This window comes from Poromitra crassiceps (assembly GCF_964638095.1).
Source record: "Poromitra crassiceps genome assembly, chromosome: 12".
Taxonomy (NCBI): Eukaryota; Metazoa; Chordata; class Actinopteri; order Beryciformes; family Melamphaidae; genus Poromitra; species Poromitra crassiceps.
Window position 1 is genome coordinate 13,463,956 of NC_139632.1, and position 25,603 is coordinate 13,489,558.

Below are 25,603 nucleotides of genomic sequence, written 5' to 3' on the forward strand. Positions count from 1 at the left end.
TTCTTTCTAGCATCTAGTCTATCTTTAGTCCATTGTTATCATTAATATGACTTATGATTATTACTGCAGCATGAGTATTTTATTGGTCGACATTCGACAGGCACGCCATTATTGGCAAGGAGGACAGATTCGTTATTTTCTGCATTTGCTGACACTTGGCCTACTTTGAGCCATCTCCATCTCCACCTCCGCCACATCTGGCACCTGAGTCTCAGCCAGGCTCCTGCACTCGCATCTCCAGTGGAGTTAAGGCTCCCAGTAAGCATTTTGATTTACCTCATATCACATCATATATCATACCAGCACTTTTGACCTCTCCTAAATCATGTTTGGTGCATGACTGCATTCACCTTCATCCCACAGTGATGTTTGTTTGACGTGCGGGTAAAACATATCTTCTCTGCAGCTCGTTAGTGTTGTCTCTGTGCCATCAACACTTCCAGCTCCACTGGAGGACAGCCATTTGCGCTTCTTTGTTGCCCTTAATAGGCTATTGTGCGCATTTGCTAGGCCCTTCTCTTAGCACTGTTACAATTCTAATGAATTATCTACGCCTCTGCTCGTTTACGTGTGGTGAAGCGGTGATCAGCTTGACTTTGCGGTGGGGTGTGCCCCACTGTGCCGTGACGTGAATGCGTAACCGTGGTAACGCGATAACCGCGGCAGCCCTAACTGGATGCGGTGTCTTTCTCCATACCTGGGTCTGGATCCTCCAGTTTCTCCTTGAGCCGGGGGAAAGCAGGGCGCAGGGACTCTGGGTACTTCAGAAACACCTTGTACATGATCAACACCGCTTTCTTTCTGATGTAGGGTTTAGTGTGCGACATCTACAGTGGAAATAGGGGTAAAGACAGTTGAGCGTTGTGTTCAGATATTCTATAAAACTGGCAAGCTTTTAGCTCAAGAAAGACTAATGAGGAAAAGCAATGGGGGAAGGGCCAGAGAAAATAAACAAGGAGAAGTTGTTGGTGGTAGACCTCTTGACATATTCTCAAGGACTCACCAGAGTCATGATATCATTGGCCAGGTCCCGAGCCAAGTCAGGGGTCACAAAACAGGAGAGGCCAGTGAGGGCAACACCTGTGTCATACTGGTTGGGACTGCTGAGATCCTGGGAGAGACGAATGAAAGAGAGAGAGAAGAAAATGAGTGAGAGAGAGAGAGAATGAGAGAGAGAGAGAGAGAGAGAGAGAAGGGGTTGGGGCAGAGGAGATCATCTTCAGAGACAAACTGGCACATAGTGCACGGAAGAGGAGCATCACTGACCTTACGGATCTGATTGGTTGTCAGCATGATGACATCGGTGCTCTCGTGAAAGCACTGCGAGGCAGCCAAGTAGCCGATCCTCTGCAGGAAGAACAGACACCAGACATTTAGATATTACATGGCATTTTAATTGTGTAACAACATAACACATATGACTGTACAGTGCTATTATTACACAAATGTATCAACCTGTATTCATTTCGTAGACATTTATCTAGACACAGGATCTGCTGTGACAATCGCTTGTACTAATTTTGGATGCGTATCTGCGTCCGAACCTAGCTTAGATGTTAGAGAAAAGGGTGGTTGGTGAGAGCTGGTATGTCATTAGGGTTGGACACCACCTCCCATCACAGATGTTTCCTTCCCAAGACAATAGGTTCTTCTCAACAATAAGTTCTTCTGATTTCCCAGAATCCCCCCCCCCCCCCCACCACCACTCTCAACACTGATCAGTCAGTTACACTAACCTGAACCTATTATTTGCACCCACATCGCCACAATCAGTTCCGAATAGGCTGCGTATTTGGAAGACTTCTCGTTATATTCCAGTCTCACCTTGTATGTGAACTTGGAGGAGCTCATGACTTCAACGATGTTGAAAGCGGCCCAGCTGACATCGTAGCCCAGCATCTGGAGCTGTAAGCAGACCAGAGAGAGAGAAACGGGCACGGTGAATAACGCTGGAGCAGTCTCTGTGGGCCCCAGACAGAGACTAAAGGCATTGAAGCTGAAAGCTTTCAAAATGAGCACAGATGCCAATCGCGACAGGACATCTAAATCTAAATATAGGCCTTGGCTATAAATAGAAATTGTGCTTTCTATAAATAGAAATTGTTGCTTTCTTTTAACAGAGATAGGACTTTACACAGAGTGCAAGCACAGCAAAGTAGGGAAGAACAACATAAGCCAAGTATATACCACTTTAGGTTCCCATCCAAACAACATAATTTTTAAATAGTTTGTGTATCATCTTATCATCCGTTTTTAACACATTTGACTGTCAACAGACTGTAAAGTGATAAGAATACATAACTTTATAATGCCAACAGGCATAAAGACAGACTGGTTTGCATCAATAACAAGTTAGCTGTGGCCCCAAGCACCCAGCTTGGGGCCTGTGTGTGTATTAGGGGTCGACCGATATGGGTTTTTCAATGGCCGATGCCGATATTTAGAGAGCAGGGTGGCCAATGGCCGATAGATAATGCAGATTATTTTATTTTGTATTATTCTTTTGCATTCGATAAAATACGATTTATATATAATAATGAATGAGACTATTTGGGTAAAAAAAAACAAGTAGCCTATAATTCCATTATCCATTCATGCACATTGAAAATCGAATATAACAAATACATCTAATATAAGATGGTTATCTTAGCCAAGTAACATGCTTTAGATTTTTTAATGAAATATAAAAACACATTAGGTTATGCAGTAGATTTCAGAAGTGACTGGTAGGCTGATTAATCAGTCTGCTCCTAGTGTGTGTATACACACAGGGACACAGATGTGCTTTGCTTATACAGAGAGAGATAGGCAGAGGATAGATCTATTGTGTAGTAAACGTTATGTGCATCAGTGTCTACAGTATGCTGTGGGTGGAAGAGATGGACAGAGAGAGAGCCAGTGAATCAGTGGAGGGTGCTGAGAGATCTTACGTAGGTGAGCTTGCACACTGCATTGGCCTTGACAGCGATGTTGTCCTGCTTGAGTTCCTGTTTGATCTCGTCGATGCAGGTGGAGATGTACTTGGCCTGGGGGCAGACAGAGGAGACAACAGACAGCAGGTCACATGAGGCCAAGCCATATCCAGGGTGGGAGATTGCTAGCGGCCACCTGACGGATGCTGTGAAATCTTTGGCTGCTGGCAAGGTTTGTCCACGACACCGGACAGTTTGACAGGAGGCTCTATTCCGCTCTGAAGTGGCAGATGAACGTTCGGATGTGGCCGTGGCTGGTGCCTGGTGGTCATGCTGATGATGTGTGTGAAATGGTAGCATTTATCTATGATATTGTTGTCATCCGTCCCCCGTTGGAAAAGACTAACTCAATAAACTAGTTCATACAGGCCTCACACCAAATACTGGCCATGCTTGTAGAGCAAAACAATATCAAACAAGATCATGACCAAATGATTTCACTGTATCATTATACAATTACACATAAAAAATACCGGTTGCATTACGTATGTAAACAGGGAGAGGTAATTTCACAACTCTTTCATAACTGTATCCACTTCAAATGCACGGCAAATTACCTGAATTGGAGTTCTGCCGTGCAGTGCACTATGGCCTAGAGCATTGCAATAAATTAATATGTCCGGCAGGAGGCTGGAAAGAGTCGGGTAGATGAACTAGGTCTAAATGAATCGTGACGTCACTCACTTACGGGCATGCCCACCGCCGCCATGTTCTCAACATAGCGCTGCAGCTCTTAAGTGACAACCTATGTGGAGCAGCGTTTATAGGAAGCTAGCCACCGTTAGCGTTACCTGTATTGTTCCAATTGTGTTCGGATGGTGACCTGCGTTAGGCATGGCTGTAGTAATGACAGCAATAAAGTCCCCGTGGTTTGTTTCTATCTCTACCGTCCACAGACGTGAAGGAGCGAGACTGAGGATACGTCAGCAGCACAGGAGAGGTGTGTGGATAGTTAGTTGAGACAGGTGAAACTTTCTGACAGCTCCTCACAGCAAAGTCTGTTCACCTTGTTTTTTCTTTTGTTTATTATTACAGGCATTAACGGCAGCATACAAACAACTCTGGGGTTTTTATTGCTGTCATCACTATCGCTATTTTGTAATGGAACAGAAACGATAATAAGGCCGTTACTATAGTTGTCAGCTGCAGGACGGTATGTCAACAATATGGCGCTGTCCGGGGTTAGCGAATAAGGTCTATCTATAGAGAAGGTTACTCATTGGCCTTAACATTTTCCTGCAATAGTGAGTGAGAAAACATATGGCACTAAATCAAGTGTGGAGGATGAGCTCAGTTAGACCTTTAGATTGAGAAATCAGCCAAACATTGAGAGGAGCCCCCTTGGAGAATGGCCATGTGTGCACGGCCACACACACACACACACACACACACACACACACACACACACACACACACACACACACACACACACACACACACACACACGGCTGTGTCGAGTGCATGCTGGTCATGTGTCTGCAGTCATAAGACAGCACCGTGGGGTGGGGTGGGGGGGGGTAGCATTGCATTCTGGGGGAAAGGAGACCGGCGGGTCTGGAGGGCAAGCATGGGAAGACACAGTATCAGCAGACACACACACACAGCGCTTTCCCATCACACTCTCCTTCCATGACTAATTCAGATCCCATTGAAATCACTGACATAGTTGTCAGAGGGCCAAGACACATGTTCTTTCTGCCAGCACAGCGGTTTGAGCTGGAGTTATACGGGCGAAGCAAAGGACGGATTCAAAGTCTGTGGCCTTCCAAGCACAGAAGGGGAAGAAAGGGGAGTCAAGGCCAACTAGTGCTAGGGCATTTTCATTTAACATGACGAGCCAATCTAGGATCTCATGTAAATTAGGCCTACACTGTCTGAGAACATCCTCTTTTTATACATGCTGCATATATGGCTGCTGTTCCAAAGACGTGGGAGGGAGTGAGTGAATGAATGAGCTGTGCCCAAGGACTCGGCACACACATGAAAAACAAATAGAGAGAGTGTATGCGGACCTGTGGGCCGGACAGGAAAAAGTAAACACACAGACGCGCGCACACACACCGTATTAATATTTCATCAAACTGCCCGCTGTTGGCTGGGCAACCAACACCTTATCTAGGTAGGCCAGGTTGGGTTACCTATAGAGAACAGCTGAGTCCTCCATACACTGAATCAAGAGATCAAGCATGGACGGCTCAGATGAAACGGCTAAACCGGGCGGTCATTTTCCATTCTCCAAAATCATGAAGGGACAAAACACGGATGACACAAAAGCGGTGCAGTGTGCAACTGTGCATACAGCTGATCGGGGTGCTTGTGAGAGTAAATGCAACAACCCCATGCCTATGAACGCGTTCCCTGATGATGAGATGGCAAACACAGGACAAATCTGCCATGTTGAAAAAAGATCAACATCTATAAAGCCCTCAGGCCAGACACTGTAACTCTGAATTCCACACCTGACTTGCAGACTTGTGACAGGTGTCGACACACTGTGTGCCTATATAACTCAGGAATCCTGCCTCCCCATCCTACTTTAGATGGAAGAGCATCATTATAGCATAAAACACGGTCAACAACACAAACCTAAAAAATAATAAGCACAAAGTGAGAGTTGGTCGACTAGTGAATTGGAAGCATACCTGTGCTTTTACTTCCCCAAACAGTGCCCTCTAATGGCCCATCCCACCCCCAGTCAGCTCTAATTCTGAGATGAGCTTTGCCATCTCTGATAGAGATGACATCACCTTCAATCACTGTTGAGATGAGCAAACTGAGCTGTTGACTGGCTCGTTTTCTCTCCTCTGAGTATTCTCACCGTTTTATAAATCACAAATTAAATTATGGGCTTACTCAATCGATTGCCATTTTGATAGCATGTCGATGATGATGATTGTGATGTTTGCTTAATTATGGTCATGGAAGGAAGGAAGTGAAGCGGATCTGTTACAGGTTTAAGTAACTGCGGCCTCTTCACACCGTGTAATAATCTCTGTGAGGGAGAGCATCACATCATCCATGCAGTAACTGACCTTTATCAACTCAATAAACTACAACTTTCACTCGATTCAAGACTCCCCTGAAAATGAGTGACCAACACTCAATGCCTTTGGCCAGACCCGTTTTTTTGGTCCACAGAATGTGGTTAATCACTACGAGCTAGCTAAATAGTTGCCTAACATTAGGTAGTCATCCAGGCTAGTGGCGTTAGCAGTGCATTTTAGTCAGATCCCCTTTATCCGGATGAGTAATCGCCTAGTGAACTGTGATAATCTAGCATAGCTAGCTTCCTCTAACTTGCTGATGCTGTCAAGTGTAGGCTGTCACTCACACAGACTAACGGTGTGTAACGTCACCTTAATTGTCGGCTATGTTAATACAGACTAACAAAAGCATCCATCTCTCACTTTCTGTGGCTATCCAGCTGGCTGCACAAGCCATTGAAAACGCCTAGACTTTAACGTTATCTTATTCCAAATAGCTAACGAGCAGAATTACTGAGCTAACGTTAACGTTAGCTGGCCAGTCTAACCTAGTACGTTAATTTACCCAGCGTTTAGCTGTTGTTAACGCTGGGCTAGCTAACGTTAGTCAACGGTGGTAGCGAATACAGCAATAGCAGTGTGTTGACGTGCGAAACATAGATGAATGTGACAGTGAAAATGTTCCAGGTGAGAACACCAGTTAGTTGATCGTTTTTACCTCATCCTCCTTGTGATTCCTAATGCCACGTACTAAATCTTGGAGGTTTTTATCGAACATCCGATCGATGCTCCCTTTGACAATCTTCAGAGCCATGTCTGGCTGTGACTTGTATCGCTTCTGTCCTGGGGGACCGAGCGCCTGGCAGAGGTCTTGTGGGTGCTGACCGACCCGCTGGACTGTCTCTCATCCACCCGGGTACCGTCTTTGCAGGACCCGCTGCTGTTTACCAATCCCGGCCGGGCAGATGAAGGCGAGGCCAGGGCGTCCTGTGCTGTGCAAAAGACTCTGGCAATGGATCAGTGTAGGAAATGGCTGACAAAATGGCGTCTAAAGTCAGCTGACTTGAGTGTTATCATGCGAGATTCTCATATGGGAATCAATGAAATTAAAGGCCAATAGTCTTCCACTTTATTTATAATAATAAAAATAAAAAAATAAATGTATCCCTATAAAACGCAGTTGCTGCAATAGCCCATGCAATACTGTCGAATAAAATTTGCAGGCAGTTTAGCTATATAGGCTCCATGTATTTACAAGTCCATAATAAGCCGATGGATATGCAATAATTATAATAGTGTCTAGGTAGCCTACTTTTTTTTTGGTACTCAAAAGCTTTCTGGTCTGGTGATACCACTGGCTGTCTTTTGACCACACTCCCTTTATCACAAGGAAGTTTTACACACCAAGAAATAAGTTGGGACCAAAATCATGCTGAGATTTTTATTTAAGTCTCAACTAAAGTATAGAATTGTTTTGCCATAGAAATGTTTTACCAATTTACATAGCACTAAAAACACTTCTGCTGTATGCGTGTGACCTGTATGTCAAAATAGGCTGCACCTACATGGGATCTGAATAGCTTTTGCACAACTTTGCAAGGCGCCATATCAATCTGTACAGTTATCCAATTTAATATGCAAGTTACTGAAAGCAGACACTATGGGAAAACAAGATTGCAGGGCGTTTAACTCCACAGCATTCATTAGTTAAGACAAAAATATAGACGCAAATATCTGAAAACAAGGTTATAAAAAAGTAGGTGGACCTCAGTTGGAAAACATTTTAAGTGACTGAATTTGATGGCTTAACATTTCATACTGGATTAACAGGAAGCAAGACCAGATGATTAAAAACCAAACATTGAACATGAAAGACTCACACAAATAGTACTGCACCACTCCCACTGTCCCAAACACACAGACAGTAGGCCTTTGTGATGTTCTGTAGGCTTTATCAAATAAAACAACGTAAAGCCAACGGATGTACGGCTGCACAAAATCTTCAAAGCGAAACATTCACAGCAAGGCTCCATTTCCACCCATTTCCCCCACAGGGAACATTAAAGTTTCATCTCAATGTAGCGCCACCTAAAGTCCTGTTAGAAGTGCTGAAAATGGAATCACTCAATATACATACAGTATGAAAGACCCACGTTAAGAGTTCATGTGGGAGAAAAACACGGTAGCCTGGAGCTGGGGGTATGGGGGTGAGGATCCGGGACGGGCTGAGTGTCGTATAAAAGGAAAAAAACACATTTCAGAAAACAAGGGGGTTCGCGCAGTGTCACAAACTATTAGACTAGTGAGCTTTCCTTTTTCGCTGGGATAAACAATGGACCAAAGTGTTTAAGCACAGGGGCCTTCTGGTTTGAGATCATTACAGTAGCTACAAAATGTCCAAAACATCAACATTGGCTTAACAGGTAGGAAACTGCTGGGGGGCAGGAGGGGGGGCGTTGGGCCAGGAGGACCGAATGATGTTAAACAAAGGAGACCACCGTCTTTTAGCACTTGGTCCACTGTAGTAGTTCTTGGAGGTTTTTTCAGCTTTCTATGGCAGGTGGTTCTGTCTCTGCAGAGATGCCGTGGTCTGCTTCATCGTACGTGTGTGTCTGTTGTTCAGCAGGGCTGTCGGGGCTAGGTCTATTGTGGAAAAAGAGAGAGCACACAGTCACAACATGTATTAAATGGGGCATATTGCCACTTGAGGATTGAGTGAATGTGTAGAATACAGGGCACAGACGTTCTGCTCGAGCCTAAATATGGCCCTTTGCCAATGATGATTCCCTTTTCACTGACAGGTGGGTGTGTTTTTTTAGTTCCCACATGAGACAGCCGCTTTCAAATCCCATCAGTTACACATACCATGACACCTGAATGTACAGCGAGTAAACTATAGATGTTCACCTGCTTGGGCTTGAAGCCGTGTGCTCGTCATTCTCCCCCTGAACAGGCGACTTTGGCTTCTCCCCCTGAGCAGGCGAATTTGGCTTCTCCTCTACCTCCATGTCCTCTTTTTTCTCTTCCGATTCCCCGTTCACAGGAGTGGAGTCTGGAAAAATAAAATCCACATTGATATTCTTCAGATACTAACTTCATTTTCATTAAATGTATTCTACTAACTGATGGGCAGGGGCGGGCCACAGTAAACATATCTAGTCTTTACCTGTGTTTTGTGTTTCCTTCCCATTATCTTGTGGTTCCTTCTCGTCTGGTTTAGGTTTAGTGTTCACCTCTCCCTTAGTGACCACCTCTCCCTTAGTGACTATCTCTCCCTTGCTCACAAAGCGGAGTTTTAACTTGTTGTAGACATCACTGGCCTTTTCCATGACTGCATTGCTGGCTTTGTACCGCCGAATCTAGACAGGGGGAGGAATTAAGAATGGAGAAGACAATTGAAAATTAGAACAAAAGTATTGCATACAAAAAGTAAAGTTAATGCACCAGACCTAGGCCATTGCTTGAAGTCAAATATCATGCCTTGGATGCACGACAGGGTTTCACACTTTTGGTGTCATCACACATTATACATCTATTTTAATACGGTCAGTGTGGAGAGAAGAAAATGCACCTTTTTTAGTGTGGCAATAACATCAGCATTCTTATGCAGGATGTGGCTGGTGACGCCGGGCACAGCCTCCAGCTCTGCTAGGGCCTGTAGACACCGCTCTATGTCCTAGAAAACACACAATTCTTGGTCAAAGATGCTTGCGTAAAGACAGTGGAAGGAGTGGAACTTTTCCCCCCCTAAATAACATGAAGATGTCACTGTTAATGTCAGAGACGTCACTTACTGGGTTGTCCACTTTGAGTGCAAACTTGATATCTGTGTGGAGTTTCTGTAGCTTTTCCTCTGGTGATGGCTCTGCATGGGGACACACCAAATAACATTCAATACATATTTACATCCCCTCTCATTAAAACAAGATTGAACACCATCAATCTCTGCTTTTGGTGAATCTCTCTACTTGCAAATTGATTTCCACCGGGCTATGATTGCTACTATGTTTCAAATGACACTGTTCGGTGTTTGTGAGAACTAGTGATTGTATGAGGATACTGACCCTTTTTCTTCTCCACTTTCTTCTCTGGAGGCCTCTCTGGTTTGCGTCTGGGTTTTTCAGGCTTTGACCTGAGGAAGAGGGAGCTCAGTGATCTGTGTGCATTCATTTTTTATGAGTTAACCTAATGAGGTTCATATACTGTAGTCTTTGGTTCCCCATGGTGGTGGTGCGCTCACCTGGTCCTGGACTTCTCCTCTGACCGCTGGGGCTTCTTCTCCTTCAGCTCTCTCTCCTTTCGGTCTTTTCCTTCTTTCTCTTTCTTCCCTCTCGTCTTCTTCTGCTTGTCTGGCCGCTTGGCAGATCTTTTCGCCTGCATGACGGCAAAAGCAAAAATAGAACGACCCAAAATTGTAGTTAAGCCACTGCCCTCTTGACTAGTCGTCGGTGCATCATCTTTACACAGAACATCGATTCAAAGGAATGGGATTGCGTTTCTTGCTTTCTGCGCTTCGTGAAAGGCAGGAAGTTCATTTACGGTAGCTATATTAGATCAATGTCGCATCTAACAGGTTTGCATTTAAGACATGATACAGGTAATGTTTCTATTCTTACACATCTTCAAAGAATACCAAATATCAATAACACAGTATATACAATCTAGTGATTGAGGCAGACTATTGAGACTATGGTGGTAACTGGGCTTCAGAGGAGTAGCTGCTCACTAAACAGTCAACACAACAGTCAATAAATCACAGCCAATAGACAAATGGACATCTGAATATGGGCCGAAACACAGTGATCATAGGAAATGATTGCTGATGAAGCTCAGAGGGCCGGAAATTAATACAATTGTAATATGTTCTCTCTGACGCGCAATCCTAGTCGTTTGAACAACGCAAAATGGAAAGTATATTTATGACGGTTAAAAACAGAAGCATTCATGCTCCTCCATGCCGTGTGTTTCTCCAGCTAGTGACTGTACCTCAGCTGCAGAATCGGAGTCAGAGGGCGCAGGGATGGGGGCCGGAGGGGGCTTCTTGGACTTCTTCAGCGGGTGATGGTCCACACCGTCATCTGAGCTACTGTCGTGGTCGCTCCCTTTTTTACCCTTCTTCTTCTCCTCCTTCTTCTCCTCGTCCTCCTTCTTCTCTCGCTCACGCAGCCGCCGGAGCTCCTCCGCCTCCTCCCTTTTCCGCCGCTCCTCGAGCTCTCGCCTCCGCTCCTCGTCTCGTTTCTTCCACTCGCTGATGCGGTCGGGCTCGCTGTCGCTGTGGAGAAAAACAGGGCCGCCATTATGCTGCTATTCACAGCAGAGCCTGGGCACTGGGCATTCATAATATATCAACAGTGCTGCACGGGCAGAAAAGGAACAGAAGACTTCGGAGCAGGCTGACCTGTCGCTGTCAGAGGATGATGAAGGTGCTCGTTTTGCCGGGGCCGGTTTGGGTTTCCGTCCCCGGGGCTTTGGCGGGGGTTTCTCTGCGGATGGGAAAGGACGGGACACAGGGGCAGAGTAAAACAGGCCACTGCTGGAGTTACTGAAGCAAAAAGCAGGCCATACAACTATTTTTCCGTGAACCAAACTACACCTACAGGATTCTGGATATAGCTCCTTTTAATAAGAGTGAACACTCACCTTTCTTGCGCCCCTGAGGGCCCTTCCGCGGCGGAGGGTCTGACTCGGAGTCGGACTTTGAGCCAGACTGGGATTCGGAGCCGGACACAGCTGGCCGTGGCTTCTCGTCCTCGGAATCGCTGTCGGCTGCTTTCTTCTCGGACTGAGACCCCGATTCTGAGTCGGAGCCAGACGAAGCCTTCTGCAGCGGCACCACCACCACCGGCAGCAGGGAACAAAGAAGGGAAGAAAGGAAAACTGCTATTACAAAAAGTACCCCAAAACTTTTTCTGCACAATAGTGCCAAATCCAACCCCCTTGGAGATGATTGACCCTAATCATTCACCTTCTTCTTCCCCCTGCCAACTGCTTTCTTCGCACCCTTTCCAGCAGATTTCTTCTCTGGTGTGAAGTCCTATTGGGGGAGGCAACAACCAAAAACAACACACAAGATGATATTAATTTGTGGTCTGCTTAGTTTCAAAGCCCCCATCGTGCCTGTGTGTGTGTGTGTTGTGTGTGTGTGTGTGTGTGTGTGTGTGTGTGTGTGTGTGTGTGTGTGTGTGTGTGTGTGTGTGTGTGTGTGTGTGTGTGTGTGTGTGTGTGTACCTGGTCACTGTTCTTGCCAGACTCAGACTCTGAAGGGGAGGGTTCTGGTTCAGATGGGGATCCGCTCTCCTCTCCATCTCTGTCACTGGATGAGGCCCGGGCCTTTTTGGGGGGAGGGGCCCGCTAAAATGGGATTAGATTAAATTACACTTTGTCAACTGCACCAACATAGTTATTTTGCATGCAATCTGTATAAAATGGAGTAGGATTCATTATACAACAGGTTGTTTCAGTCAGCAATCTAATTAGTCCAGCCATGTTGATCATTCCCATTAAGTACAGCTCTTGATGCTTTTTTGGTTTCTATGCCAACTACTGTCATCATCACACGAGCTAAGCTAGTGTTTTTTCTTGCCATTTCCAGTTTTTCATTCTTATTTACTTAAAAAAAATCTCTATCAAGCAATTATGGGTTATTATTACTATTATGTGAACTTCAGTTTTGTTGATGGTACTCAGCTATATTTTGTGCTTATTGTGTGTATATTTTGTGCTATTTTGTGCCCTGTTGTACCCATAATTATGCTAAAGAATTCCCTCTTGTGTATTACTGCTAAATTATATTTCAGATTTTCTGTTTAGCAAAGTATTCAGTCACAAAACATAAAGTGATCTTAAGAGATATCCTTGTCAGTGGATGGCTGTTAAACACTGTCTGAAATTAAAAGACTACACGGTTACCTTAGCAGGGGGCGGCTTCCGCTTCACTGCTCCTCCCTTTCCTCTGTCTTCACTTCCGGAATCAGAATCGACCTCGCTTGCCGAGTCAGCTTTCTGAGGCACCACAGCTTCTTGCTTCTCCTCCTCCTCCTCCTCCTCCTCCCCCTCGCTCCCTCCGCCGGCGTTATTGCCCTCGCTGTCAGACGAGCTGGCTGGCTGCAGATGAATCAGGATAAGGAGCGATGAGTACGTATGAAGTTTCTCATTAAAACATTGATATCTTAAAACCGTAGGTCCCTGGCACATCTGTCACCAAGTATTGTAGTCGACAACAAAATGTGTAACCCCCCCCCCACACACACACACACAAAATGTGTAACTCCCCCCCACCACACACACACAAACACAAAATGTGTAACCCCCCCAACACACACACACACACACACACAGTGTCTCACACTTGCAATTGCAACATTTCAATAGGAAGAAATTCACAAGTTGATGTACAGTTTTGCTAATAAGTTCTACAACAACGGACATGACTCAGACTACCGCACAGACATCACCAGATTTCTACCAAATGATCAATTATAGAAATGAGGATGATGAACGACAAAAGAGCAACAGGCAGGTGAAGAATCTGTGGATAATACAGTATGACACCTGAAGGGAGAGTAACTGCTAAATCAATAGCACAGGAATCTATCAGATTCTGTTTCAATTTACAATTGTGCATATTTCCCTAGGATCGCTGATTTAAAAAATGTACTTACTACAGGTGGGGCACTGTAGGAGGCGTGCGGATTGTTCTGGATCTCCCATAAGCCTTCGTTGAATCCCTTCCTCTTGTTGGGCTTCCCGAAACGCTCGCTATACTTGTCATAGGCAAAAAGGTCCTTTGGTGCGAGGAATGCACTGTGAAACACAGAGAGAAAAGAAAACATGGACAAATTAACGTAATTCACTATGAAAGCAACCAATAAACTGTTTTCCTGAATGTAAATAACCTGGCTAGCTAATTAAGAAAGGCAAGAGGTTTGTTTACATTTACTCTAATGAGATCTTACACTGTATCCAGGAAGAGCGAGAGAACAGTAGACTGTGCCACCTAGTGAATGTATCAGTATAATGCATTTGCCATCTTGCCAAACAGATGGTGTGTGTGTGTGTGTGTGTGTGATGCATGTTTCTCAAAAACATACTGCATAATAAATCTGACACAACTTACTATACTGTCATAAAGGAGCCGGACAAACAATGACATGGCAAGAAAATACAAAACAACAGACAAGAGAATATCATGGTAACAAAGATGCAGTATAATTGAAGATATAATTATAACAAGGTACATGTATGATTATTACATCTCTCACAGGAGTCAAGGTCTAAATTTACACATTAAAACAATTACAGGTTATGACAGTGAGCTTGTGACATTTCAGTTGGTTAAATTGATTGATGATGACAAGCTATTGCCATCATCTAAGGTTAAACATTTCTCTGTAAACAATTAACAGTTCTATGTCAATTTTTAAAGATGCCATGCAGTACTACTAACTGTACTCACGTTTCATGTGTCCCAAAGAAGAAAATTGGTATTTTATTAGGCGGTGGTTTCACTGCCCCATCAGCCACATCTTCAATCTGTGGACAGACAGCCATGTGAAAATCAAGAAGACAGGCAAGAAGAACATATGATCACACCTAGCCCTTCTTAGGGCTAGATCACACCTAGGCTTTCTGAAGGCCTGGGGTTATTATTAGTATGAGAAATGTAGAAAGAGGGAAAAAGAACGCTGCTTGGCTTCAGGAAAATGTTGTCAAACAGGAGAGGTGCTCATTGGAGATGGGGTTCTTGTCCATATGAAATAGGAAAGTAGACAGTGGGCCCTCTAAGAAATCCAAGGCACTCGTCTCCATTATTATAATTAAAAAGCCTTTATTTATTATATTATATTTCATTAGTATGAGGTGGGACTCAGAAAACATGGTGTCATGTAGTTATTGAGTTATTTCTAGCGTATACCATCATGTGATTTACAGTGCATGGACATTACAACCCAATAACACAACATGTATTGACATTTAACAGGGATTCTACCATTTTAGGGGGGGGCACAATGAATTAGTATTGCGGATGAAAAATAAGCTCTGGGTCTGGACAACCAGACGTCATTTCCAAAGTAACAACGTTAGCTACGCTGCTGTAACGTTACGTTTATGCAGATTATTAGGCCAACATCATCTCATGCAAATCATAATGGTTATACAGTTTGAGCCTACCGCAAAGTGCTATCGGTTAGCCCTGCACAAACATAGTGTTATGTAGCTGTGAGATGGATCAATGTGTCAGGTACAGATAGCCAAGGGTACCGAGAGAGGAGCTTCTCCTGTGTCCCATGCCAGTCGCCCGCCCACCCCCTTCGCCCCTCCAGTTGCTTGCTTACCCTGGCTGGCCAGTGGGGGTACCCCTTCATTTTAGCGAAGACCAGGTCTCCGGGCTGGAAGTTGTGTGGCATTGTCCCGTTTCTCTCTGCAGCCTTTGTTTGCTTTTTTAAAAGGTTATTTAATTGCGTGGCTTTTCCCGTGTCTCTCTTCGTTTGCCGTTTTCAGGTCGACACGAAACCTGGAAACGATGAGGGTTAGCTAGCAAGCTAACAGTCCACTAACGTTACGTTACCGCGAGATGAGACAAGTGGCGTGAATGCGGCCGCAAACACAAGACTCTTCCGGTAAGAGTTGTTGTCCGACTTCAGAATAAAATACTTTTCTGTTTTTATAAATGAACAAATACATTTACATTATTTTTCTGTCAAAAGAGAGCCCTTACAAATATCAGTTAAATGATAAACTATCATATTCTATAGGAATTGTACATGGATATTTACAGCGATACCATAGGAGAACACAATCTTATTGTTATCAAATGTTTTTAATTGAAATTATAAAAAGAATAACAATACAAAGAAACACATCAACACAATCATAAACATATGCATTCATGCAAACAAGAATACCCCCCTCCCCACAGGATTCTAAGAAGGGGGGGGGGGGGGTAAGAAAAAACTCAAAAAGTCCTTCAATGAGCCAGGTATCACATGCCAACTGTTCAGTGTGGACTCAGTGGCCCCATTAAGTCTGGCAGCAGAGAATTCCAAATAAACAATATCCAAAAAAGTGACCCAGGACCCAGTGTCTCTGTATTGATTCTGATGGATGGCTGTACATGTACCATTGTACCGTACATGTGTGTGTGTGTGTGTGTGTGTGTGTGTGTGTGTGTGTGTGTGTGTGTGTGACCTATGTATGTATTATAACTAGATCTATTTTATTTGCAAGATAGTGTGGGGCTACATTATGAAAGATCTAATTATTCATATCCACAGCGCTCACAGGATACAGGACTTCAATGAGGTTCCAACAATAAATAAAACTGTGCAGAGCCTTCATACAGAGCTCACTGTCACTACTGTCTTGGTCTCAGCATAGTGTAGACAAAAAAATACTAATTCGTTTAGCATGTGCTTTAAGTATAAGTAGGCTACCTATCTAAGGCCAAAACTACTACATTCACACATTGTAGAAATATTTTCACAAAACATCCTTTATTGCTTTCCTCTGGCTTTTAACTAAATCGTCTAGGAAAACTAATTTATATAATTATGTATTTGTTTTTTATACTATGGCTGGTTATTATCCACAATGATCAGCTTTCTTTGTTCTGTCATTTTACGAGTTGATTACTTATTTTATTCACCTCTGATGACCGAATGACTGATTATTGAACTGTGGACTTTTATTTTGAAGGCTACATGAGCTCCTGCCGCACAACAGAAATAAAAATCTCGCAGTGTTGCGGAGAGCTTCACTGAGGAGGCAAGCGGCTCAATATGAACTTCCGCTAGTTACAATTACCAGAGCGGAAGTCCCGCCTTTCCTCCGCTGCTATTTGCTTGGCTTGTAGTCAATCTGCCAGTCTAACCAATTATAATTCTCAATGTGTAAATACATTTGTTATCAGACGTGTGGCAATGCCTTGACCCATGGGATTGCTGCATGGATGGATGAAGTTAATGGAAAATATGTGTATCAAGTGAAAAAAAAAAATACTATAGTTTCTGACAAGTTCTATAATACATTGCTTTCACTCACTCACACATCTATGCGATATAGGTTATAGTTCTGTGGGCGAATTACATTGATGTATGCACGACAAAAGTTGTAAGACAAGTAAAAGGTATCCATTTAATAAAATCTATAAATAATGTACACACGAGAAAGAAAAAAAAGAATTTGAACAGCCATCTATTGCAAAGAAAAAAACATACATTTCAAGAAATGTGGTACGTGGCGAATAAAAAAAACTAAGACAAAAACGAACACCCGCTGCTCCTTTTCATTTGGTCCAGCTGACCTTGGGAATATCATAATGCTCTGTCAGCTTGTCCAGGTGGCGATTGAAATCCTGGAGACAAACAAAATGATAGAATACATACTGTTAATCACTGCAATTCCTCTGCTAATGAAGCTGAAATGACCTCAATGGTGTATTAGATTGCACAGGGAGTTTTGCAACACATCTGGTAGGGGTGAAATATATTCCACCCACAGTTGGGGAGATGCATTAGCCTTGCCCTCAGGCTCTTTCTATGTTCGTCTCAGGACTTCACGGTAGTAAGAGCCCTCTCATGGATCATGCTTTTTTCGTTACACAATCTGTGTTGGGCATTAAACTCACCTTATTTCTGCACTTTTAAGTCACAGGTAGGGTCGGGTGGGGCAAACTAATTATATCGAAGCCTAGTTGCTGAAAAAAAGTGAGCAGTGGTGGTCTGTCTAAATGCATTGCAGAATGTATGTACAAGACAAAATGATGCCAGTGCGCATGCGTCTGGACTCTGTTTCCAGGCAACTCTGTGATTCTCGTCAAACTTTTGTCTTAAAAAAAGAACAGCAGCTCACTTTTTTTCCGCAACTAGACTTCCGATATACCGTAAATTCCGGACTATAAGGCGCACCGGTCTATAAGCCGCACCTTCAAAGTTGACTATTTTTTTCTTATATAAGCCGCACCGGACTATAAGCCGCGGGTGTTTTAATGGTATTTTTTGTTTTTTTTACAGTGCACACAGTGTCCGCGGTGTGGTGAAAAGAGGGCAAGAGAGGAAATTAAAACAGAAGTGGATTTATAGTTAGAAAGAGTGCTAAAGAAGAGAGAATTCCGTTTTTTATTTTTTTATTTTAGTTACTCACAGTACTATTGACCAGTCCAACTCAAAAGATATTCGGCAGTTTCACTTTGAGCTCTTGTTCCGCCGCTGTCCATCAATGGTTATGACGAGTCTCGCTGGGTACAGTACGCCAAAGCGATATCCATTGACTCGATGATGCTGTTGTATGTTGCGCGTTTCTGTTGCACCAACGCGGAGAGGTCCTGCCGGACGAAAAAGCGCGTACCCTCCCAGGTGAGGGGCTTCTTCCCCGCAGCCTGGAGGATGAGTTGACGGTCGGGCCAGCGGAGTAGGCAGATGAAGATGGCCCTCGGTGGCAGGCCGGGGTCTGGACGTGGCCGAGGCGCCCGGTGTGCCCTGTCCACCTCTGGTGGTTTCTCGCCTTCCTTCAGGTCCAGGATGTAACACAGGATTTTGCCACGAAAGCGTCCATGTCACCAATCTCAGCTCCCTCTTTTACATTGATCAGGCGAATGTTATTTCTTTTACTCCTGCTGATTAAGTCATCAACCTGCGTGTGCAGCGTTTCGATGTTTTTGCATTTTATCCACTTTCGGACTCACTGTGTTGTTTTTGTCCTCCAGTGCGCTGATGCGCTTTTCCGCATTATAAACTCTGTTCACGGTTGCCTTAGTTTCTTTAGTGAGTGGATGGACTTCTGCACGTTTTCAAACTTGTTTTCAAGCTGCTCAAAACCTCTGAGCGATGTCGGACTTAATCGATAGTGTTTCACGGAGTAAAAGTTTAGCCCAAGCCGTGTATCTCCAGCCTCCAGCAGGTGAGTCATTTCCTCATTCATGGCGTGATTGCTTCGTCTTTTTCTTTCTGCTTACCTGTGTTGTGTTATGTTATGTTATGTTGTTAAAAGAGGGCAAGAGAGGAAATTAAAACAAGTGGATTTATAGTTAGAAAGAGTGCTAAAAAAGAGAGATTTTTTTTTTTTTTTGGAAAAAATCCATAGATAAGCCGCACCGTTATATAAGCCGCAGGGGCCAAAAAAGGCCAAAAAACGGGGAAAAAGCCGCGGCTTATAGTCCGGAATTTACGGTAATTACCGGTAGTTTGCCCCACCCGACCCGATCTGTGACTTCAAAGTGCAGAAATAAGGTGAGTTTAATGCCCAACACAGATTGTCTAACGTAAAAAGCATGGTCCATGAGAGGGCTCTTACAACTGTAGTGTTGACACAAAATTTAGAAGAGCCTGGGGGTAAGCATTAGCCTACTAACAAATACAGTCTATGCTACTAACACAGCAGTAGCTTGTGGAGCAAATTGTGGAATTTCAACTTTCACTTTCAGAATCTGCTGCTGCTACTCTGCTGGTCTGAATTGCAACAATCGCCTTAATGACAAACATGACGTGACGCTCACATCGGTGCATTAGAGATCGATTTGGATCAATTTGACCAACTTCTTCTGGTAGTACCAAACTTTTCTTTTGCTCCGGCAGCAGCAATCTCCCAGTGCAAGTTCAGATGGGCAGTGGCACAGAGCAGGAACTAAAACATTGATGCGAGGGTCAAGTTTTGTTTTTAACCTGCGACCGCCCGATCCGACACGTCAACATCCGAACCCGCCCGTCTGTTCTATTATCTTCAATTGACCCAACCTGTTGGTTTACCTGTAGGTTTCGGGTTTACCCGTGCAGCACTATCTGGGTTTATAGCAAAGATTTGTGGCCACGTTCAGTAGGCTGCATGAGTTAAGTTGCAGTTTGTGTTGATGCCCTGGAGTAAAGCCAATGAAGTTTGCATTTCATGTTGCAATGATGTTAATGTTGGCCTACATAGCTGCAATGCAGGGATATTTTATGTTAAAATAACAAAGAGCCAGTATTTACTTACTTTTGAAAGCAAGTCTGTTGATTTAGTACTGGACTTTCAGTGGGGGGGGGGGATCATTCTGGGAAACTTAAGATAAATACATTGTGTAAATTGGAATTTGCAATTGTGTGTTACACAATTTTAATGCACGACGTGAAGGTGAAGAACCAGTTGTGGTTGCCTCTGCGAAGTGCATTAAAATCATGTCACACACACCTAGGAGTTTATTATCCTGCTTATACCATGGTCACTTGCCAACAATATAAAATAAAAAGCATTCACACATTTTTGGTGCAAGTTTAGCAGTTAAAATCTAAAGTTTTTCACAAGCCATAACTGTTTACCTAGCAAAACTTGGGAAACCAACTAATACCTGGAACAATGGTTAACTTCCTGTCAGCAGTCTGACGAAGAGCTTGACGCTCAAAACATCACTTCTTTTGGGGCGTTAAAATAAAAACATGTTGATGTACTTTTGGTCATCCAGAAATTTCACTTGAATGAATGTCCTTTCTGTTTTACAAGTTTGAATTGTACAAGGTTGGATATGACTCACCTCAACTCTGTGTTTGTGTGTCTTTGATGCTTTGTTCAAAATCCTCTCCATTTGCTGTTGAGAAAGAAAATGAAGTGTGAGAAGAAAACTTAAATAAGAAACATTAACACTGTCAGTCTTTGAACACTGCTGCTCAAGTTTGTTCACACTTCACACCGATTTAAAATGATGTGGTGAGTAACCAAGCAAACACACTGCAACACCCAACAACGTTTAGGCAACATCACCTGTCAGCAATCAATCACATGGTAAATGCCACCTGTCAGCAATCAATCACATGCTAATGTTCACATAAATCAAATTGCTGCAACACCAACTGTGATTGACAAAAAATTTACTTGGTTACATCAGTTATATTCAGTTAATGGTTAAATGGTTAAGTTAAATGGTCCCTGGAACCATTTAGGGTGAGCATCCACATATACAGTAAACCTCCCTACAGCCCTTTTCAGCCATGCAGTGAACTCCTGAAGATATCCAGACGTTACTCGGATGAGGTATATGTTACACAATTGTCCGTTGTGAGCGCACGGCCGCACATATGGATCTTAACCAGCCAAGCCCCTAGTACTATGTCTGTGTCGCTCACAGAGCGTGGTTTTGAAAACTACAGCATAATGTCCAGAGTGAGCGAGTGGGCATCTTGATGACATTGGGATTATTTCTGTTCTTGTTAAATGACACTTTTACAACCCATTAATGTTCTGTGCTATTTAATTTCAGGAATGGATGTAGTTACGTGTCTGGATTATTTGGAAGCGAGCTTAGCTAGCTAGCCCCGCTATGACTCTTCCGGGTATGACGTCATTGTCTACCCTACAAGAGTCCCGTATCCTTACATAGACTTGTGCCTATGACTCTCGCTCCCAAGCGGTCTAAATCAGCATAAATGCCTCTTTTCATCCAAAGTCTGTGCTGGTGATATTATTTTTTCCGGGTTAGAGCTCCCAGCCGTCACAGCGCTCAACAGCGCCACTCTTGGTCGAAAGCTCGGCAAAAAATAATATCACCAGCACAGACTTCGGATGAAAAGAAGCATGAGCAGCATCAAGCTTTCTAACCCCGCCGTCGAGAAGCAATGAACCCTTCTTCTCAAGTACCGTAAATTCCGGACTATAAGACGCACCGGTCTATAAGCCGCACCTTCAAAGGTGACTATTTTTTTCTTCTATAAGCCGCACCGGTCTATAAGCCGCGGGTGTTTTGATGTTTAATTACCATATGTAAGGCTTCGTGCACAGAGGGGATTGTCGGGAAAGAGATGGCTGTTTGGGGAAGCTCCCATTTATTAACATTTCAACAAAACAAAAGTCAGGTCACTAATCCCCAGACAAAATCACACATTGTGGTATTTTTTGTTTTTTTTACAGTGCACACAGTGTCCGCGGTGTGGTGAAAAGAGGGCAAGAGAGGAAATTAAAACAGAAGTGGATTTATAGTTAGAAAGAGTGCTAAAGAAGAGAGAATTCCGTTTTTTATTTTTTTATTTTAGTTACTCACAGTACTATTGACCAGTCCAACTCAAAAGATATTCGGCAGTTTCACTTTGAGCTCTTGTTCCGCCGCTGTCCATCAATGGTTATGACGAGTCTCGCTGGGTACAGTACGCCAAAGCGATATCCATTGACTCGATGATGCTGTTGTATGTTGCGCGTTTCTGTTGCACCAACGCGGAGAGGTCCTTGCATTTTATCCATTTTCGGACTCACTGTGTTGTTTTTGTCCTCCAGTGCGCGGATGCGCTTTTCCGCATTATAAACTCTGTTCACGGTTGCCTTAGTTTCTTTAGTGAGTGAGTGGATGGACTTCTGCACGTTTTCAAACTTGTTTTCAAGCTGCTCAAAACCTCTGAGCGATGTCGGACTTAATCGATAGTGTTTCACGGAGTAAAAGTTTAGCCCAAGCGGTGTATCTCCAGCCTCCAGCAGGTGAGTCATTTCCTCATTCATGGCGTGATTGCTTCGTCTTTTTCTTTCTGCTTACCTGTGTTGTGTTATGTTATGTTATGTTATGTTGTTAAAAGAGGGCAAGAGAGGAAATTAAAACAGAAGTGGATTTATAGTTAGAAAGAGTGCTAAAAAAGAGAGATTTTTTTTTTTTTTTGGAAAAAATCCATAGATAAGACGCACCGTTATATAAGCCGCAGGGGGCAAAAAAGGCCAAAAAACGGAATTTACGGTAGGTGGCTTTGAAATGTTTCTGTGACACTTGTAAATACGTGCGTATCGCTGATTTAGACAGCTTGGGAGCGAGAGTCGCAGGCAAGTCTATGTAAGGCTGGGTTCACACCGACGACCCAAGCCTTGCCTATGCCTTGCCTTTACCCACGCTTTTTAATAGGCGTCCGTTTTAGTCAACGAGGCTGTGTACACCGTGCGCCTGAGCGTGAACCCTGCGTGTACCCACGCCTTGCCTGTGCCTTGCCGATTTTATCGAATAGGCGTGAGTTCTATTTTGAAGCCGACAAGGCGCGTGCAGGCAGACTTCTTCTGTCAAGCCATGAAAGAAAAACGCACAATATCCGTCGGAAATAGCAAAGTCAACTGAATTTCAAAATAAAATGGAGTTACTACAACATGTTGAGCAGAGAGACAGAGAGATTGACGGGTGGCTATCACGTGGGGCTTTCTCCCCGTCGGCAAACAAATCTTCATGAGAGAGAATAGCGACCGAAGAAGCAAGATGGACAATGTTGTTGTGCCAGCACATATTCTTGCAAGATCACCTCTCTAAAATGTCCGACTATAGTCAGACCTGGTTATACATATCCAGCATCAATAGAACATTAAATATATCAGATTTATTTTACCTAGAGGCTACCCATGACAATTCTGGACAACACGTGAAAAAATACAGTCGGGAGAGAGGAGAGGCGCTTGTGACTCGGCTCCAGGTTCGGCATGCAAAAGGCGTGCGGTGTGATCGCAAAAGCGTGTAACAGGTTCACGCCCAGCTCGGCGTAGGCGTGGGTTGAGGCAAGGCAAGGCGTAGGTTGTCTGTGTGAACGAAGCATAAGGGTATGAGACTCTTGTAGGGGAGACAATGACGTCATACCCGCAAGAGTCATAGCGGGGCTAGAAGAGAGCCAAATTGGTGAGTAAACAAGTAAACATTGAATGGTTTATTTTCTTCCATCTGCCAGCTGATCAAAAGCAACTTACCCTCTTCTCTGCCATCTTGTCAAAAGCCATCTGAGCGGGTGTTCTTTTATCAACATATTCATTGGTCTTCTCCTCCTCCTCATTTTGACTGGTCATGGCTTGCTGCTCCAAATGCTTCTTCCTCTCTTTATCCTTTTTCTTTCTGGAACAGACAATGCAATACACATTTATTACTCAGTTGGCGTCATGCCAGGCCAGCCATCCACCCATCCCCAGTAAATTGCAGCAGTGCATATAATTTCTGCTTTTTCCCAATCAAAATGGCCAATGTTGTTCTTCTGCTTCCCAGCGCATGCTCTGGCATGTGAATAAGAGCTCGATATTGGAAACTAGGCAATATTTTTGAATACTCATGGTCCCAAACTTTTGATAACAACCTTGTGCAGGAGGAGGTTGGTACAGTTTTATTGTGATTGCTAACGGGTATGTAGCTTACGGCCATTTTAGCCAAGCCTGCAGTTGCCTCAGGGGTAGCAAGCAACGCCGAGTCCCAGAATGCAGAATGAAGGCTGAGTCTCGCACCAAGGCTAACAAGACACCCTACCCTCCCCCCCTTGCCATATCAACAATAACGTTACTTATCTACAGGCATAGAAGTTCATTATTCATAAATATATTATTCATGAATATATTATAACATAATTGTACACAGAAATATGCATGTACCCCCTCATATTCAATCACTCGTCGTCATATAGGTAGGTAGGGCTGGTCGATATGGCCGGAACCAGTATCCAAACACGCAAGTGTTTCTCAACATCAAGTATATCATGACATGGTTCATGCACGCCAACTCACACCGGCAATCAAACAGACTAGAAATCAGCCACTTTTTCCGCTTTGGGCAAAGTTTTCTTTGGGGTTTCTCTGGCTTGAGCTGATTTCCAGTCATCAGTGATGTCACTTGAGCAACATACGCCACTCGCGCAATTGTGACGTCACCATGACGTCACTTGAGGGACCGTGACGTCACCAGTGACCAGCAATCGTGAAATCTTTTTAATAAAATACTCCCGACACACCTCGCTCACTCAGGAGCTTTCAAGTAGGGCTTGCTTGTCATCATCGATCCAGAATTACTTTATACTACAGTACACCAAAACATCTTCATATCCTGACATAGCTGCACCGTAAAACGACAAACATCAAGCTATCGCCTTAGCTATCGCCCAGCCCCACAATCATGTATTACACAACAGATAACACTAGCGTTAGGTAAGCAGTTCTTCTTTTGAGGGCCTCAAGTGTTTACGACTTACTAAATTACAATGACACATTAGCAAACCTGGCTGAACTCTGAGATCTTAAAACTGTTGTTTGATTAGCAAACAGGCTAACATTAGCTTAGCTGGACACACGGACGCTCCCGTCAGTCGGCGACTCACGAATGCCTGACAAGATGAGTTTTTATTGATTGATGTTGTTCTAAACATACCACCCAAAGCAACGAAACTTACTTTTTTCCGGCTGAAATTGATCCCAAACCTTTCAGTTTCAGGGAACTCTTCTGGACCGTGGCGTACTCCGACATCTTCGAGCCAGCTGAGGTCTTCTTCTTTTTGGTGTTTTATGGCAGTTGGCATCCTCAATGTTGCATTACCGCCCTCTTCTGGATCCATCCATCCACTAGCTAGCCTTTGAGCTAGCGGAGGTGTTCTTCTTCTTTCGATTAAATGGCGGAAAGCAATCGCAAACGTTTAGGTGCATACTGCCACCTACTGTACAAGAGTGTAACAGATGGTCGGATAACATAAATATAGCCAGCAAACATTTATACGTGTATAAAATGTCGAGAATCGAAGCAGCATTGGTGACCAATGATCAGTGTGTTTTTGAGATGTGTAAAATACACATACATGCATCAAAACCGCAGTTAAAAAAGGTTGTCTACAAACTTTCATAAATTCACCTTAAATAATGCATAGATACATGTTCTTTATCCTTTTGAAAGAAGACAATTAAGCACCTATCAAACTACAACTGCAA

General features: G+C 43.7%; 3 protein-coding genes across 9 annotated transcripts in view; all 3 read right to left on the bottom strand.

The window, feature by feature from the left end:
• ap3d1 (adaptor related protein complex 3 subunit delta 1) overlaps positions 1 to 6,943 on the bottom strand; it is a 44,433-nt gene extending 37,490 nt beyond the window's left edge. For 3 of the 6 annotated variants that reach the window (XM_083648058.1, XM_083648059.1, XM_083648056.1), the window contains exons 1-6: positions 6,675 to 6,942; positions 2,931 to 3,026; positions 1,825 to 1,905; positions 1,267 to 1,347; positions 1,004 to 1,111; positions 698 to 827 (exon numbers count right to left, since the gene is read on the bottom strand). In XM_083648058.1, the coding sequence (XP_083504184.1) occupies positions 698 to 827; positions 1,004 to 1,111; positions 1,267 to 1,347; positions 1,825 to 1,905; positions 2,931 to 3,026; positions 6,675 to 6,770 (592 nt within the window). In that variant the 5' untranslated portion in view covers positions 6,771 to 6,942. Of the gene's footprint in view, positions 1 to 697; positions 828 to 1,003; positions 1,112 to 1,266; positions 1,348 to 1,824; positions 1,906 to 2,930; positions 3,027 to 6,674 lie in introns of all 6 variants that reach the window. The other 3 variants (XM_083648055.1, XM_083648057.1, XM_083648060.1) reach the window with 2 other exon arrangements.
• Positions 6,944 to 7,413: 470 nt separating this feature from the next.
• On the bottom strand, positions 7,414 to 15,489 carry hdgfl2 (HDGF like 2). Of its 2 annotated transcripts, none has more exons than XM_083647010.1 (16): positions 15,292 to 15,489; positions 14,412 to 14,488; positions 13,618 to 13,759; positions 12,866 to 13,060; positions 12,185 to 12,307; positions 11,922 to 11,990; positions 11,597 to 11,774; positions 11,355 to 11,439; positions 10,943 to 11,228; positions 10,197 to 10,330; positions 10,021 to 10,088; positions 9,751 to 9,821; positions 9,528 to 9,632; positions 9,123 to 9,315; positions 8,864 to 9,008; positions 7,414 to 8,599 (listed from the first exon to the last, which is right to left on the bottom strand). In XM_083647010.1, the coding sequence occupies exons 1-16, from the start codon at positions 15,361 to 15,363 to the stop codon at positions 8,500 to 8,502; spliced, it is 2,043 nt and encodes a 680-aa protein (XP_083503136.1). In that variant the 5' UTR covers positions 15,364 to 15,489; the 3' UTR covers positions 7,414 to 8,499. The 2 variants fall into 2 exon arrangements, with proteins under 2 accessions (XP_083503136.1, XP_083503135.1); XM_083647009.1 differs by having other exon boundaries at positions 11,597 to 11,777.
• A 331-nt stretch (positions 15,490 to 15,820) lies between these two features.
• On the bottom strand, positions 15,821 to 25,174 carry fam32a (family with sequence similarity 32 member A). Its single transcript, XM_083648215.1, has 4 exons — positions 25,075 to 25,174; positions 23,618 to 23,759; positions 20,457 to 20,510; positions 15,821 to 17,309 (listed from the first exon to the last, which is right to left on the bottom strand). Exons 1-4 carry the CDS (start codon positions 25,146 to 25,148, stop codon positions 17,241 to 17,243), a joined length of 339 nt encoding a protein of 112 aa, XP_083504341.1. The 5' UTR covers positions 25,149 to 25,174; the 3' UTR covers positions 15,821 to 17,240.
• Between the last annotated feature and the right edge of the window lie 429 nt (positions 25,175 to 25,603).

Bases quoted from the DNA above. Each gene is read 5' to 3' on its own strand.
- hdgfl2 (XM_083647009.1), bottom strand. From the start codon at position 15,363: ATGCCACACAACTTCCAGCCCGGAGACCTGGTCTTCGCTAAAATGAAG. The intron at 12,308-12,865 runs GTAACCGTGTAG...ATCCCATTTTAG, and splicing joins GGAAGCCGCCCCCTGCTAAG to CGGGCCCCTCCCCCCAAAAA. The intron at 11,991-12,184 runs GTACACACACAC...CTCCCCCAATAG, and splicing joins CTGGCAAGAACAGTGACCAG to GACTTCACACCAGAGAAGAA.
- fam32a (XM_083648215.1), bottom strand. From the start codon at position 25,148: ATGTCGGAGTACGCCACGGTCCAGAAGAGTTCCCTGAAACTGAAAGGT. The intron at 20,511-23,617 runs GTAAGTTGCTTT...CTTTCTCAACAG, and splicing joins ACAAGATGGCAGAGAAGAGG to CAAATGGAGAGGATTTTGAA. The intron at 17,310-20,456 runs GTGAGTCATATC...GTTTGTCTCCAG, and splicing joins CACACAAACACAGAGTTGAG to GATTTCAATCGCCACCTGGA.